General features: G+C 39.6%; 1 protein-coding gene across 1 annotated transcript in view; it reads left to right on the top strand.

Annotated features, from left to right (window-relative positions):
• Ubr5 (ubiquitin protein ligase E3 component n-recognin 5) overlaps positions 1-13,461 on the top strand; it is a 111,750-nt gene that overhangs the window by 54,780 nt on the left and 43,509 nt on the right. Inside the window, exons 14-22 of the mRNA XM_055626290.1 lie at positions 2,835-3,019; positions 4,478-4,587; positions 5,267-5,379; positions 7,328-7,471; positions 7,553-7,664; positions 7,886-8,040; positions 8,688-8,885; positions 11,614-11,824; positions 12,869-12,995. Coding sequence (XP_055482265.1) covers positions 2,835-3,019; positions 4,478-4,587; positions 5,267-5,379; positions 7,328-7,471; positions 7,553-7,664; positions 7,886-8,040; positions 8,688-8,885; positions 11,614-11,824; positions 12,869-12,995 — 1,355 coding nt within the window. The remainder of the gene's footprint in view (positions 1-2,834; positions 3,020-4,477; positions 4,588-5,266; positions 5,380-7,327; positions 7,472-7,552; positions 7,665-7,885; positions 8,041-8,687; positions 8,886-11,613; positions 11,825-12,868; positions 12,996-13,461) is intronic.

Below are 13,461 nucleotides of genomic sequence, written 5' to 3' on the forward strand. Positions count from 1 at the left end.
GTGCTCTCTGACCCCTCTCGATGGTCGGATGCCGTCTTCTGGACTTGCAAGTCCTTGCACTCGTGCACACACCCACACCCAGACACACGGACGTGCGTAGTTGGACAGAGGTTAACACATGGACTGTGGCCACCGAAAACTTTGACTACTTTTCATGGTTATGGATTTATTAATTTCATAAAATACTTTAAAGGTTTTTAGTTGTAATTGCTAACATACCTACTGATTATTAAAATGAGGTGATCCACAGAACTAACAGGTTTTTGGGACATTGATGTTCTGAGACCAGAAGGGTCCTGATATAGACATTTATCTTTTATGGTAAAATTTACTCTTTATAGATCACAGCAAGTGTTACAATGTGAAGAAACTTAGAGCTTCCTGGCCCATGGGATTCAGGACAAGTGCAGGCTTTTGTCACATAGAGTGTGCTGCATACTTCCTCGTGTAGCATTTTCGTTTCAGCTTCTTTTCCGACACCAAAAGCTATCCTCACCTGTTCTCTGGGCGTTAATAAACAGTCACTGCTTGATCCTGGCTAGAATGTACTGCTTCTTGTTGTCTTTAGCTCCATCTCCTCACCTCCCCCAATCCAGACTTGTCTTGTTCTAAAGTTTGTTCACCTTTGAAATACAAATGTCCACTATCTGGATAGGATGACTCTGCTTTCATTTTTTACTAAGGGACTTTTTACAAGGAATCTCTCCTGTCTACAGGAGCCACCTTTTCTGTTCTGTTCATTCTAATTTCAACAGTGATTATTAGTGACTGAGACAAGTGGTGACATTCCTGCAAGCAGGGAAGGTACTTGCAAAGTATCTTTTAGATTCATCTGTTATTATTTTCTGTGTATGACTATTTTGCTTGCATGTGTTTGTTGTATCACATGTGTTCCTCGTGCTGGTGGGGGCCAGGAGAGGGTGTTGGATGCCTGGAACGGGAGTTACAGACGGTCGTGAGTTGCCATGTGGGTGTTGGGAACCAAATCTATGTATGAGCCGTGAATGCTACCTCATGACTGTGATTTTGCTACTGTTATGGATTGTAATGATCCCTGTGAAATGGCTCTCAACCTGTGGGGTCTACTGACCATTTCACAGGGATCATCTTAGGACCATTGGAAAACACAGATATTTACATTATAATTCATAGCTGTAGCAATTATAGTTATGAAGTAGCAATGAAAATAATTTTATGGTTGGGTCACTACAGCATGGGGAAAGAGTTGCTGCATTAGCAAGGTTGAGCCATTGCTCTAGACCAAAGGGAGAGTTTTAAATGAGATAGATTGGGAACAAACTGTGGAAGGAAAGGCCGTGTCACAGTACCTTGAGGAACCTTGAGATTTTGTTTTAAGGCTAGAGGCTTGTGGAGCCACAGAATAGAAAAACATTGATTCTCCCCCACCCCCATGACAGCAGGAAAAATTGTTAGTTAATTCCACCTGCATCCCTAGATCTTAATACTTGAGAATCATGTATTTGCCAAGTATTATTTGTACTCTCTGCTGGCCCAGACTTGGATTTGCTGCTTGTCTGTGAGGTGCATTTATTGTAATAAGATGTTAATAAGTAATTTCAGTTAATAATAATCTGTTTCTTTAAATTAAAATGTTTTTCTTAAGTAGTTCCTGGGCCCTAAGCTTTCACTAGTTTTGTTTTTTTAAAGTAGGCAGAGTTGGGGTTTACTTAGGAAAGGTTTGGGGGGAGTTCCCCTATTTATTGTTGTGAGATGGGGGTCTCACCTTGAATCTTGATTGCCCTGGAACTTGCTTGCAACTTACCATATCAACCAGGCTGGTCTTAAACTTAGGGAATGCCCTGCCTCTGTCTCCCGAGTGCTGGGATTAAAGGCTGCACCACCATGCCCAGGGCAATAAAAGTTTTTAATAGGAGTTTAGCTAGGTACAGTCATTAAATGTTGGGGGTGAAAGGGGGAGAAGTGTAAGAGAAGGTGGGAACTTCTGTTCCCTGTTGGCACCTGGCCCTGGCTGGCAGTGGTGGAAGGTGGCAGATAGGACAAAAGTTTCCTGAAAAATTCTGCCTATAACATTTTTCCAAGTTTGCTTTTGAGACTATTTATCTATGTCAAAAACTGTAGTTGATGATACTTAATAGTTGTCAAGGAGAATTGAGCCCCTTATGTGGTTTGTTTGACAGTGTCACTGTAGAGGCCAGCCTTCAGTGCATACCTGCATGAACCTCTGATTTTTTTTTTTTTTTTTTTAAGCTTTAGCGTATATCCTTAGTTCTACAGGGTTCTTTAATGTGTCCCTTTGTTTAACTACCTGATGCCAAGGTCAGTATTTGTTTGTTTGTTTGTTTGTTTGTTTTTTTAGGAGTCTTACTCCCAGCTTGGCTGTGGCATTTCTCCTATCTCAGCCCTTTGAGTGCTGATATAGGCTGAGCTGCACATCATGTTCCTTTTAAAGATCGCAGTGCCCACTGAAGGCTGGGGGAAGCAGTCATAGAGATGATATATTAGAGCCTATGGTGCATCAAAATTAAGGAAACAACAGTCCAAAATGGCATGAAACAGAAACAGTATGGTTATGTTTTTTTTTGTTTTGTTTTGTTTTTTCGTTTTCTTTCCCTTTATAAAATGGCTGACACTAGCTGCTATTGTGAGTTTAATGATCCATTTCTAGCAGACATGCTGACGTCACTGCTCATTAGTTGTAGAAACATTTGTTTGGATAGAGAAGGTTACTTTAAATCCTTTGTTGCAGGTGAGCTTGTGTTGGAAAACACAGAAGTGTACTTTTCTATTTTCACCTGATTGGCAGTGTTTGTTACATTGTCCTGATTGTGTTTTTTTTTTTTCTTGTCTGCTAGGTGTGCTTGAGAAATAATCCTCTTTATCATGCTGGAGCAGTTGCATTTTCAATTAGTGCTGGGATACCTAAAGTTGGTGTTTTAATGGAGTCAGTTTGGAATATGAATGATAGCTGTAGATTTCAGCTTCGGTCTCCAGAGAGCCTGAAAAGCATGGAAAAAGCCAGCAAAACCATTGAAACAAAGTGAGTACTGGGCCCTTTGTTAGTATTTCAGCTCTTTGCTATGTATATGAACATGGTTGTGAAAAGTTTGGATAAAGAAGTGGGGAAATTGCTGATTTTGTTTTAATTGCACATTACAATTTCTTCTTTCAAACATTTGATTTTATGTTTTGCTTGCTGTGGGTGCTGGAAGCCAAGCCCAGTGCCCTGGAAGAACAGTAGGTGCTCTTAATGGCTGGGCCACCTCTCCAGTCTTAAGTTACAGTTCCTGATGGTAGTCAGGATGACAGGCCTCTCTCTCTCTCTCTCTCTCTCTCTCTCTCTTTTTGTCATTAGCCTGTGTTGTTTGCAGGTATTATATATCTTTTGACATGTTCAGCCTTACTGTTAGGCCAACATTGTCTTTTCTCCTTGCACTAAAGTTGTTGTGTAACCTTTAGTCTGTTAAGAGTATGTTCCTATCATTATAACATAGAAGAGTATTTTCTTTTTGCTAAGTTTTAGTTACACTGGAAAATGTACTTACAGCATTTTAAACATGAAAAATTGTGTTCACACCCTATACACAGGTGTCTAAAGTTCTGAAGTTTTGTTTCATGTCCAAACAAAATGGAATGATTATAAATTTATTAACTTCTCTGTTATTTCTCCTGATGCTTAAAGTGCAAGGTGAAGCTTGGAAGCACAGGGTTTGTTAGTTAAAAAAAAAAAAAAAAAAAAATACTCTATACCTTTTAACCAGGCTCATTGGTGCTGCCTGTAATCCCAGCATTTGGGAGTCAAGCAGGTGTATCTCTGAGTTCTAGGACAGCCAAGCCTACATAAGAGAAGCCCTGTCTCAAAAAAACTAAAAAGAAAAAGAAAAAAAAATCAAATGTATGATACTAATACCTAAGATTTACAGTTTTAATGCCTTTAAAAAAAAGAATTATAGGTGAATCTCCTAGTTACATTGATATATTTTCCAAAAATAAAAATAGCAGATCATTCATGATACTTTCATATTTTCTGATCTCTGTAAAAGAAGAATTGAACTTTATAGCGCTAGGGGTTTAGCCAGCTTTGTTGTACAGATACCAGTTTTCTGGGTGTGATGGTCTTGGGTACATTCCTGTAATCCTAGTTTTAAAGGTTTGTGTGAAACTAAGGGGTTGTGTCTAGAACTAATTTTACTTTATAAAAATGTATGCTTTCTCACCTGTAGAACATAGTGGAGTTGTCATTAAGAGAGGTTTAACTGCTTCTCCGAGAGGAGGTCTGTCCACTGCCGGCACAAGTTGTGGAGAACTTTGTCTGGTGCCTTGTTCTAATGTGCACCATGGACCTCTTTTATTACATGGTACTATTGCTATAACATATGTTTAAAACTATAGCCATCTAACAAGAATTTCTCCCTCACTTATAAACTTGTTTCAATGAATTATTTGAAGGTTTTTGTTGTCTTATTTCCTAGTTATAAGGGTGCTTTTCTTACTTTAGGCCTGAGAGTAAGCAGGAGCCAGTCAAAACAGAAATGGGTCCTCCCCCGTCGCCAGCATCCACCTGCAGTGATGCGTCCTCCATTGCCAGCAGTGCATCAATGCCATACAGTAAGTTGTGTGTACGTTGTGCATGGTCAGAGGACATCGCGGGAAGATAGTGATGCTGTGTTTGTCTGACTAGTTAACTCAGTAGCATTTAAAAATTATTTTTATAGATGTTGTTTTGTTACTTTGCTGGATTTTTTTTCTTTTGTTTTTGGTACAGTCTTGTTTAAGTGGAAAGACAGTCTTTATAGTGCTGATTGTTTCAGTTGTTTTTTACAATTATAGTTAAATATATATGAAATTCTTTGTAGTTATCAAAGGAAATACGCTCCCACCTAGAATATATGTTTCAGTTCTTTTTGAGATTCTCATTACTTTGCACTACTTTTGCATTATTGAATTTACAAAGCTAGTTTTAGAACTGTGTCTTGGATTTCAAGTTCTGGAAAGTCACAGGTTAAAGTTAAATGGTGGTTTTAATGACATAAATACTTGCAAACGTGAGCACACAGCACCATTTTGGCGCCATGTAGTAGTTGTAGAAATGTTGGTATAGTTGGGCAGTAACCAGTTGGTGACGCTTGTTCATGTAGGGTGATTTTTATGTTATAATGTCAGTTCAGAAAGAGGTGACTTATTCCTCATTTCTTCGCAAACGGTCCTTACTGGTATGCTTAGATGGACTCTGTAATGATTTTTTTATATTTTATTTTTGGTACTTAACATTTTGTTGTTGTCTAAGAACGACGTAGATCAACTCCTGCCCCAAAAGAAGAGGAAAAGGTGAATGAAGAACAGTGGTCTCTTCGGGAAGTTGTTTTTGTTGAAGATGTGAAGAATGTTCCTGTCGGCAAGGTTTGTTCAAAATAGATGAGAATTAATTACTACTTCATTTTGGTTACCTGAGGATTTTTATGGCCAGTATCTGAGATACCTTTCTTCAAGTCTGCCTTTAAATCGTCTCCTTCAGGGGTTGCTTTGGTCTGAGTTCTGAGTCAGATGGCTCTCTGCTGCATTGTAATGGGGTTCTCTAGAGAAACAGAACTGATAGACTTGCGAATATATGTGGGATTTATTAGGAAGGCTTACCGGCTGTGGTTTAGCTGGTCCAGCAATGGTTGTCTACCAAGGAAGACAACCTTGGAATCCAGCAGTTGTTCAGTCCATGAGGCTGGATGTCTCAGCTCGTTTTCAGTATATGTTGGAAGTTTGTGAAGAAGTAGGCTCTACTGCCAGTGAAGGAAAGGGCTTCCCTATGAGAGCAGGCAAGCAAAGAGTGAAGAGGTGCCTTCCGTATCCTTTATGGAGGCCGCCAGCAGAAGGTATTGCCCAGAATAAAGGTGGGTCTTCCTACCTCAACAGATCCTGGATCCAGATTAAAAGTGGCCTTTCCTCTTCAAACGACTTTTTTTAGGAAAAAGTTCCTCATAGATGTACTCAAACCCTTGAGTTTTAGTTAATTCCAGATGTAGTCAAGTTGACAACCAAGAATAGCCATCACATGTGACTTGAGCATTTGGGGTGATGTTTTTGTTTGTTTTTGAGGTATGTATGTGCACTCATATTGAGTGTGTGCAGGCGTGTGTGCCCGAATCCCTTGGAACTAGAGCTAACAGGCTTTTTTTGTACAATGCTTATTGTGTTCTATGGACACAATTGTGATTGCACAGTGGGTGCTCTCTGCTGTCTCCGTACATTACTTTCAGATACACTTACCTGAACTATGAAACTGCAGAAGGACATAATGTGTAGCACTAAGCATTGTTCTCTATGAACCACCTTGTGCTTTTTCTCCTGAAGCATTTTTCCTTCCAAGAAACCCAGTAAATAGAAACCATTTGCTTGAGTGTCATTAACTGACCCTTTTGTCCCTCAGTGCACATTTTAAATACCCCTACAGGTATAGAATATCTGCATAGTGAGCATTTTCTGATTGCTTTTTAGTTTCTAAAGTGTGGTAACCTTTTCAAATATGATTTTTTTTTTTGCTTGTACACAATGGAAAGAGATAACAAACCACGGTCTACAGTTTATAAAGGTTTTCTTATGAAGCCTTTGATTAATTGTAGTCTCACTTGAGAAAATCACACTGACTGAAACTCATAGATAAGTAGAAGGGGTGGAATTCAGGTGTCCTGGCTCCAAGTCCTGTGCTTGTCTGTCTGCATTATCGTTCTCATCTCCAGCTTGACAGCCTTGTGGCTGGCCACAAGGTATGGATATGGGTCATTTGAATTTGTTAAATAAAATATTAGTAATGTACACATGTCCTCGGTCCTGCTAGTCCCATTCAGAGAGCTTTGTGGCTTTCTGGGCTGCTGACCTATATGGATGCCAGCCTGGCTATGGTGGTGTTTAATCAGTAATGTCATCACTTGGGAGGTAGAGGCAGAAAGATCCTGAAATTATCAAGGCCCCACTCACCTGCATAGTGAAGGAAGACTAGTGTAGTAGAATCCATGGGACCTGAAAAAGGACTGTCTATCAGATACTACTGCTTAGACTAAGGAAGATAGAATATGAGACATTTACATGGGTGAACCTAGATTTGGATCAGTAAATGGCTTAACACTGTGATAGCTGGTTGTGTGAGTTGGTTCTTCTAGTCTTGACTATTGATATAAACAGCAAAATTCAAATGGTTTTGTTTAGATTGATGTTACAGCATGCTGCTCCTTGAGGATATATACTTACAGGACTTAACTGTGATTAGTATTAATCAGTTCAGCAAGCAGAGTTTGCGTGTTGATTTTATCCCAGCTGTTTTTAATATTTCCTAATTGTATCTGCCTCTTATTTCCAGGTGCTAAAGGTGGATGGTGCCTACGTGGCTGTAAAGTTTCCAGGGACATCTAGTAATAGCACCTGCCAGAACAGCTCTGGTCCGGATGCTGACCCTTCTTCGCTTCTGCAGGACTGCAGGCTGCTTAGGATTGATGAGCTGCAGGTAGTTATACGATGGCAGTGAATTTTGGGATGGACTCCCTGAGTGTGCTGCAGTATGAGCAAAATTCCTATTGCTTTACAGGTTGTCAAAACTGGGGGTACACCAAAAGTTCCCGACTGTTTTCAGAGGACTCCTAAAAAGCTCTGCATACCTGAGAAGACTGAAATATTAGCAGTGAATGTAGATTCCAAAGGTAAGGATTTTATAACTTTCCAGGGGACATCTTCTGTCACATGTGGGTCTAAGCTAAAGTTGTTTGGTGATTGGTACATTTTCCCCCTGATGTAACATGATAGAATTAATGTGGCTGAGTGTAGTCACAATTGGTTGTTGAACAGGTTAAAATTTGTTAAATGCTTGAATGGACTGTGTAAGGTTTTTCTATTTTTCTTTTCATTTATCTGCCTTTGAAAGGTGTACATGCTGTTTTGAAGACAGGAAACTGGGTACGGTACTGTATCTTTGATCTTGCTACAGGAAAAGCTGAACAAGAAAATAATTTTCCAACAAGCAGCATTGCTTTTCTTGGTCAGAATGAGAGGAGTGTAGCTATTTTCACTGCTGGGCAGGTAAGAAGCTCATTTTTACTCTTCTTTTTTTCTTTTGTATTATTATCATTTATTACACTTTATTTAATTTGTATCCTGGCTGTTCTCAATCTCAGCCTCTCTCCCTCCCTCTTTCCCTCCTATAGCCCTCCTCTAGTCCACTGATAGGGGAGCTCCTCCTTCCCTTCTATTGGACCTTAGCCTATCAAGTCTTGTCAGCACTAGTTGCATTGTCTGTGGACTGGCAATTCTGCACCCCCAAGAGGAGGTGATCAGAGAGCCTGACACTCATTTTTACTTTTTAAGAACAGATACAAGACTGACATTTTTGTGCTACTTAGTGTTGGCCTATTAGAGAATTAATGAAGAATTTATAATATTCTGTACATTCTATTATGAGAGTTTTAAATTTGACTGTTAATTCTAATATTTAGTTTATTTTAAAATAAGTACACATTAAATCAGTCTTTGTTTACTCTCACCCTTTTATTTCTCTTTCTTTCTTTCTTTTTTTTTTTGGATGGTAAGAGTCTCTAGCTTAGGCAGAACTCAAATTATTGATCACCCTTTGTATGTTTTATCCTAGAATTTGGGCATCGATGGTCACACTAGGCTTGTATAATCATTTTTTATTTAGATCAAGAATTATTATTTTTCATCTACTGTAGGAATCTCCTATTATTCTCCGAGATGGAAATGGTACTATCTACCCGATGGCTAAAGACTGCATGGGAGGAATAAGAGATCCTGACTGGCTCGACCTCCCACCGATTAGTAGTCTCGGGATGGGTGTGCATTCTTTAGTAAATCTTCCTGCCAATTCAACAATCAAAAAGAAAGCTGCTGTTATCATCATGGCTGTAGAGGTATTTAACTTCTGACATTACTTGCCATTTTAATTGAGAGGAAAATACTGACATCTAGGGAAAAATTCTTGAAAAGATCATTGTTACTTCCTTCCCTAAAAGAACTAATGGTTTATTAATAACAGAGACAAAGGTCAGCTATTATGGTATAATTTTGTCTTAAAGAAAGGCATATATACTGTTGGAATAGAATAGTGGTCAGGATAGAAATCAGACTATATAGAAAGCTTTTGAGGACTTGATACTTGGGCTGAGGGTTGAGAGAGGAGATTATAATCTGCGGTACCAGGTGTCATCTTTGAGATTCTTATTAATGTCTAAAAAAATTTCTTTATTTAGCCAAGAGGTGAGGGTTGTGTTGGTCAGGGTAGCAGGTGGTGAAACTGGAGAGAGCACAGGGTGACTTGTGTTCTTGCCTGAGGCACCTACATTTGAAGTGAATACCAATGGAAGAACTTTGAGTGTTGAATGACCTAAATTATTTTTAAAAGATTAGTAATAAAGTATTGGGTTTTGGGATGGTGGTGGCAGAAAACAGATGTTTAGATAAAGGCTGGTGCACAGGTAGAAAGTTAGAAACAAAGCAAACTTGAATTCTTGAAAATGGGGAAGAAGGGACAGATTTCATGTATTGGAAGCAAGTTAAACTGTAATGCTTATTAACTGGATGGTGGTAGTCAAGGGAGAGCCATGAATCTGATGTCTGCTGTAGGAATGGGGGAGGTGGAAGAAAGCAGGTGGGCTAAGGGTGTGTCAGTCACAAACAAGTAGAGGTGGTAACGCTAAGCTCTTTGCAGAGTTTGAGCTGACAGGTGGTTCTTTGAGGACTAAAAGGTAGGGTGGGATCAGAAACATTAGGAGGTATTGGGCAGCTTGATGACTTGGGCCAGAAGGCAGAATTGTGAGTAAAAGGTGATAAGATTCTGCATATACTTAGGTTTGGTTTTACAAGTAGAATCTGGCTAAACACAGGAGATCAGATTCAGGAAGAAAGAACAGAAGGTCTTGTTTTATTAAATTTATCTATCATCTACTTTTTGTGCGCATGTGCATATGTGCATGCTTGTGTGTGCTCGCGCACGCTTGAGTGCTTGGCACTCGTGTCAGCACTCACACCTTTGTGGAGTTGGTTCTCACTTGGGTTCTGCCGATGGTGCTGGAGTTGTCAGGGTTCTATAGCGAAATACCTTCCATGCATCCTTTGCTGTAGGGTAAATGCTGCAGCATAGCTAAGCACACTGCTGACAGCGTGAGTCCGTGTTGGGTCTAGTAGGTTGATGATGAGAGCTTCCTACGCAGTCCCTGGCGCCAGCCAAGCGAGTAGTGCACTGTATATCACAGCAGCAACAAAACAAACTGGAAACTGTGCTGCTCAAGTGCTGTGCTTTTGGCCTTGGAGAGGCTTTGTCTTTTAGCATTAGAGCATCAGTTTACCCAGAGTGTACTGGATTCCACAGTGAGAATAGCTTTTCCCAAATTTGCCAAGTCCTGTAAGATTTAGTTCCTCATGTGGACAGTGACCCCTCTATGGCACCTGCTTCCCCATAAAGTTGGCCAGAACTTATTTATAGGCATTTTTTTGGCAACTTTTTATGTGCCCTTTCCTTCGTCCCTTTGTATTCCCATCCACACCTGCTTGTTTCTAGTAAAAGGTACAAACAATGAGCTTGCTTTTTAAAATAAAACAAGTGCTTTGTGTTACAGATATTAAATGGTCCATATCTTAGTTTTCACTTTTGTACTATTTTTTGTTTGTTTAAAAGATTTATTTTGATATGTGTTATGATGTGTGTTTGTGCAGCATCTGTATTCTGGTTCCCGAGGAGGCCAGAGCAGTGTGTCAGATCCCCTGGACAGAGGATCTGTGAGTTACAGAGGGCTGTGAGTGCTGGGAACTGAAGCTTGGTTCTTTGCAAGAGCAGCACGTCCCTTTAACTGCTGAGGCATCTCTCCAGCCCCCACACTACTTTGTGATATGAGATAGCTAATGATATTTTCTACGTATATCTTACAGCACTGCTATGTTTTTGATAGATCTTTCATTGACTTTGGAAATTACACCTATCATGATTCCTAGAGAGTCAAGAGTTTTGTATTTCATGTAGCACAACCTAATATAACTCTTTCTAGACCTTTATTATTGTGTATATACATGATTATGGTGGGGTAAGAGGACGCACATGTGGAAGTCAGAATAGATTGTGGGAGTGGATCTCTTCACCGTATGGGCCTGGAGATGGAGCTCAGGTGGTCAGGCTTGCTGGCAGTGCTTCCTACCCACTGAGCCCTCTTGTAGGTTCTGAAATATAAGTCTTACACGATGAGGTGCTGGTAAGTAAGTCTTGAAAATGTCCACACTTTGCTGACCCAGCTGGCAACATTGCTAGTGTTCCCACTGAAAGCTAGAGTGACTTTCAGGACATTCCCAAACACGGCTGCTTCTCATTCCGCAGACCTTCCTGTTCAGTCATTCAGGGTGTTCACTACAACGGGGAGGTAGTTTGAAACTGCAAACATTTACTTGTGCTTTACAGAACGTTCTCATTTCTTTTCTGTTCTTGTTTGTATACACTCTTTACACACGGCATAGATAAGCCACTTGCAATCAGTTCCTACTTCTTTGAAGATCTAATTGTATTATAGTGGCCATGAGCTATTTTTTGATGTAATTTTGACATAGCTGTTGAGTTTCATTGAAGTTTCTTTGCCCTCTTTTGCCGGAGCACAGAAGCAAACCTTAATGCAGCACATTCTCCGGTGTGACTATGAAGCGTGTCGACAGTATCTCCTGAATCTGGAGCAAGCAGTTGTTTTAGAGCAGAACCTGCAGATGCTACAGACTTTCATCAGCCACAGATGTGATGGAAACCGGAACATTTTGCATGCTTGTGTGTCAGTTTGCTTTCCAACTAGCAATAAGGAAACTAAAGAGGAGGAAGGTAAGATTCAGAACTGTAACAAGGCCTTCACTAGAACACTAGGAAAAGACATCGACACATTCTTACAGAGAACATGTATGCTTTTTACTTTATTCTGTATGATCTTGGAAAGCCTGACTTTGTCAGATGGTAAAAAAAATTCTAAGGATTACATATGGAAGTTGGTAATAAGTTCGATCTGTATGTTTTTGTTGCCTTTAATTCTTTACATAATAAACAAGCAGAGTGTTTTGATACTAAATGAATTTTTGAGGCAAGGTTTCTCTGTATAGCCCTTGCTGTCCTGGGACTTGTTTTGTAGACCAGGCTGGCCTTGAACCCACAGAAATTCACCTACCCCTGCCTCCTGAGTTCTGGGAGTAAAGGTGTGTGGCACTTCAGTCCTGCCACAGCAAGGCCTCTTAACAGCTGAGTTGTCTGTCTCTCCAGCCACTCTGCACCCTATAGAAATGTGGTATTTTAAACCACAGAAACAACTTTTATTCTGTGGTTCTGTTGTTTAGAATGTAGAAGGGGAAAAAATAAGTTGGGTTGTTACATATTTCCGAAAAGTAAATGAGGGGTTTGTTTGGTTCGGTTTGGTTTGGCTGTGAAGGCTTTAATTGACTAAATGAAGGAAGAACCCAAACTGCAACTTTGTAGTTATTTTTAATTCTGCTGATGCTATTTTGGGACGTGCATTTTGAAATGTGATTTGTGGGTTTCATTTTTATGTCATCAAAATCTCTAGGGGTTGTTTATAAGTAGCATATAAAGTAAGATTGATATACTAATGGGCGAGTCCTTTTATTTTTTTACTTAGTAGTAAAAGGTAAATTTACATCTGCTTAAGTTTGTATGTTTATGTTTCTGAAATAAAGCAGAGTAAAGAAATTGAATAAAGGTCTTAGTTCAATCTTTCTCATCCTTGATGCTTTTAGAAGAATGGTTACCTACTATGTTAATGGAAGCACTAACATTCATGAGTTAGTATTTGCTGCCAGTTCAAACTTACTGTCAGTTGTTTTCAACGTTTAACTCCTAGTTTTTTCCCTTATGTTTCAGAAGCTGAGCGCTCAGAAAGAAATACATTTGCAGAAAGGCTTTCTGCTGTGGAGGCCATTGCAAATGCAATATCAGTTGTTTCAAGTAATGGCCCAGGTAATCGGGCTGGATCATCAAGTAGTCGAAGGTAATACGATTTTTCCAAGGAAAGTTTAATTGGAGGAAAAAGTCCCAAGTACAGAAAGCAGTGTATCTCTTACTGTCGTGTGCATGAATTGGTGGGTCCTTTCTTGTTTGTTTTTGGCTTCTTCCAGTAACACTGTGGGACAATGTCTGATAAGTAATTAGTGCTCAAGTATGAACACTAGGATCTCTGACACTGATTTTTAAGGCACAGTTCAGGCATCCTCTTTTGAGCGTGTTCTGAACTTACTGTTCTTCTCAGGTAGTTGTCTTCTTTAGGTCCATCCTCAGGTATCTTAATGACCTGGGAAGAAATGAAAGGCTGCTGTGTATTCTGAATGCTTGATTTTAAATTTTCAGGTTTTCTGAATTGTTGGATAGTCCTTTATAATTTATTAAATATTGTTAGGTATTTGGCTAGATGATGAACATAAAAAGTTCAGTAGTTTTCTGTAGGAAAAAAAAAACAA

The sequence above is a fragment of the Psammomys obesus genome, unplaced genomic scaffold (assembly GCF_907164565.1).
Source record: "Psammomys obesus unplaced genomic scaffold, mPsaObe1.curated_primary_1811, whole genome shotgun sequence".
In the NCBI taxonomy this organism is placed as follows: domain Eukaryota; kingdom Metazoa; phylum Chordata; class Mammalia; order Rodentia; family Muridae; genus Psammomys; species Psammomys obesus.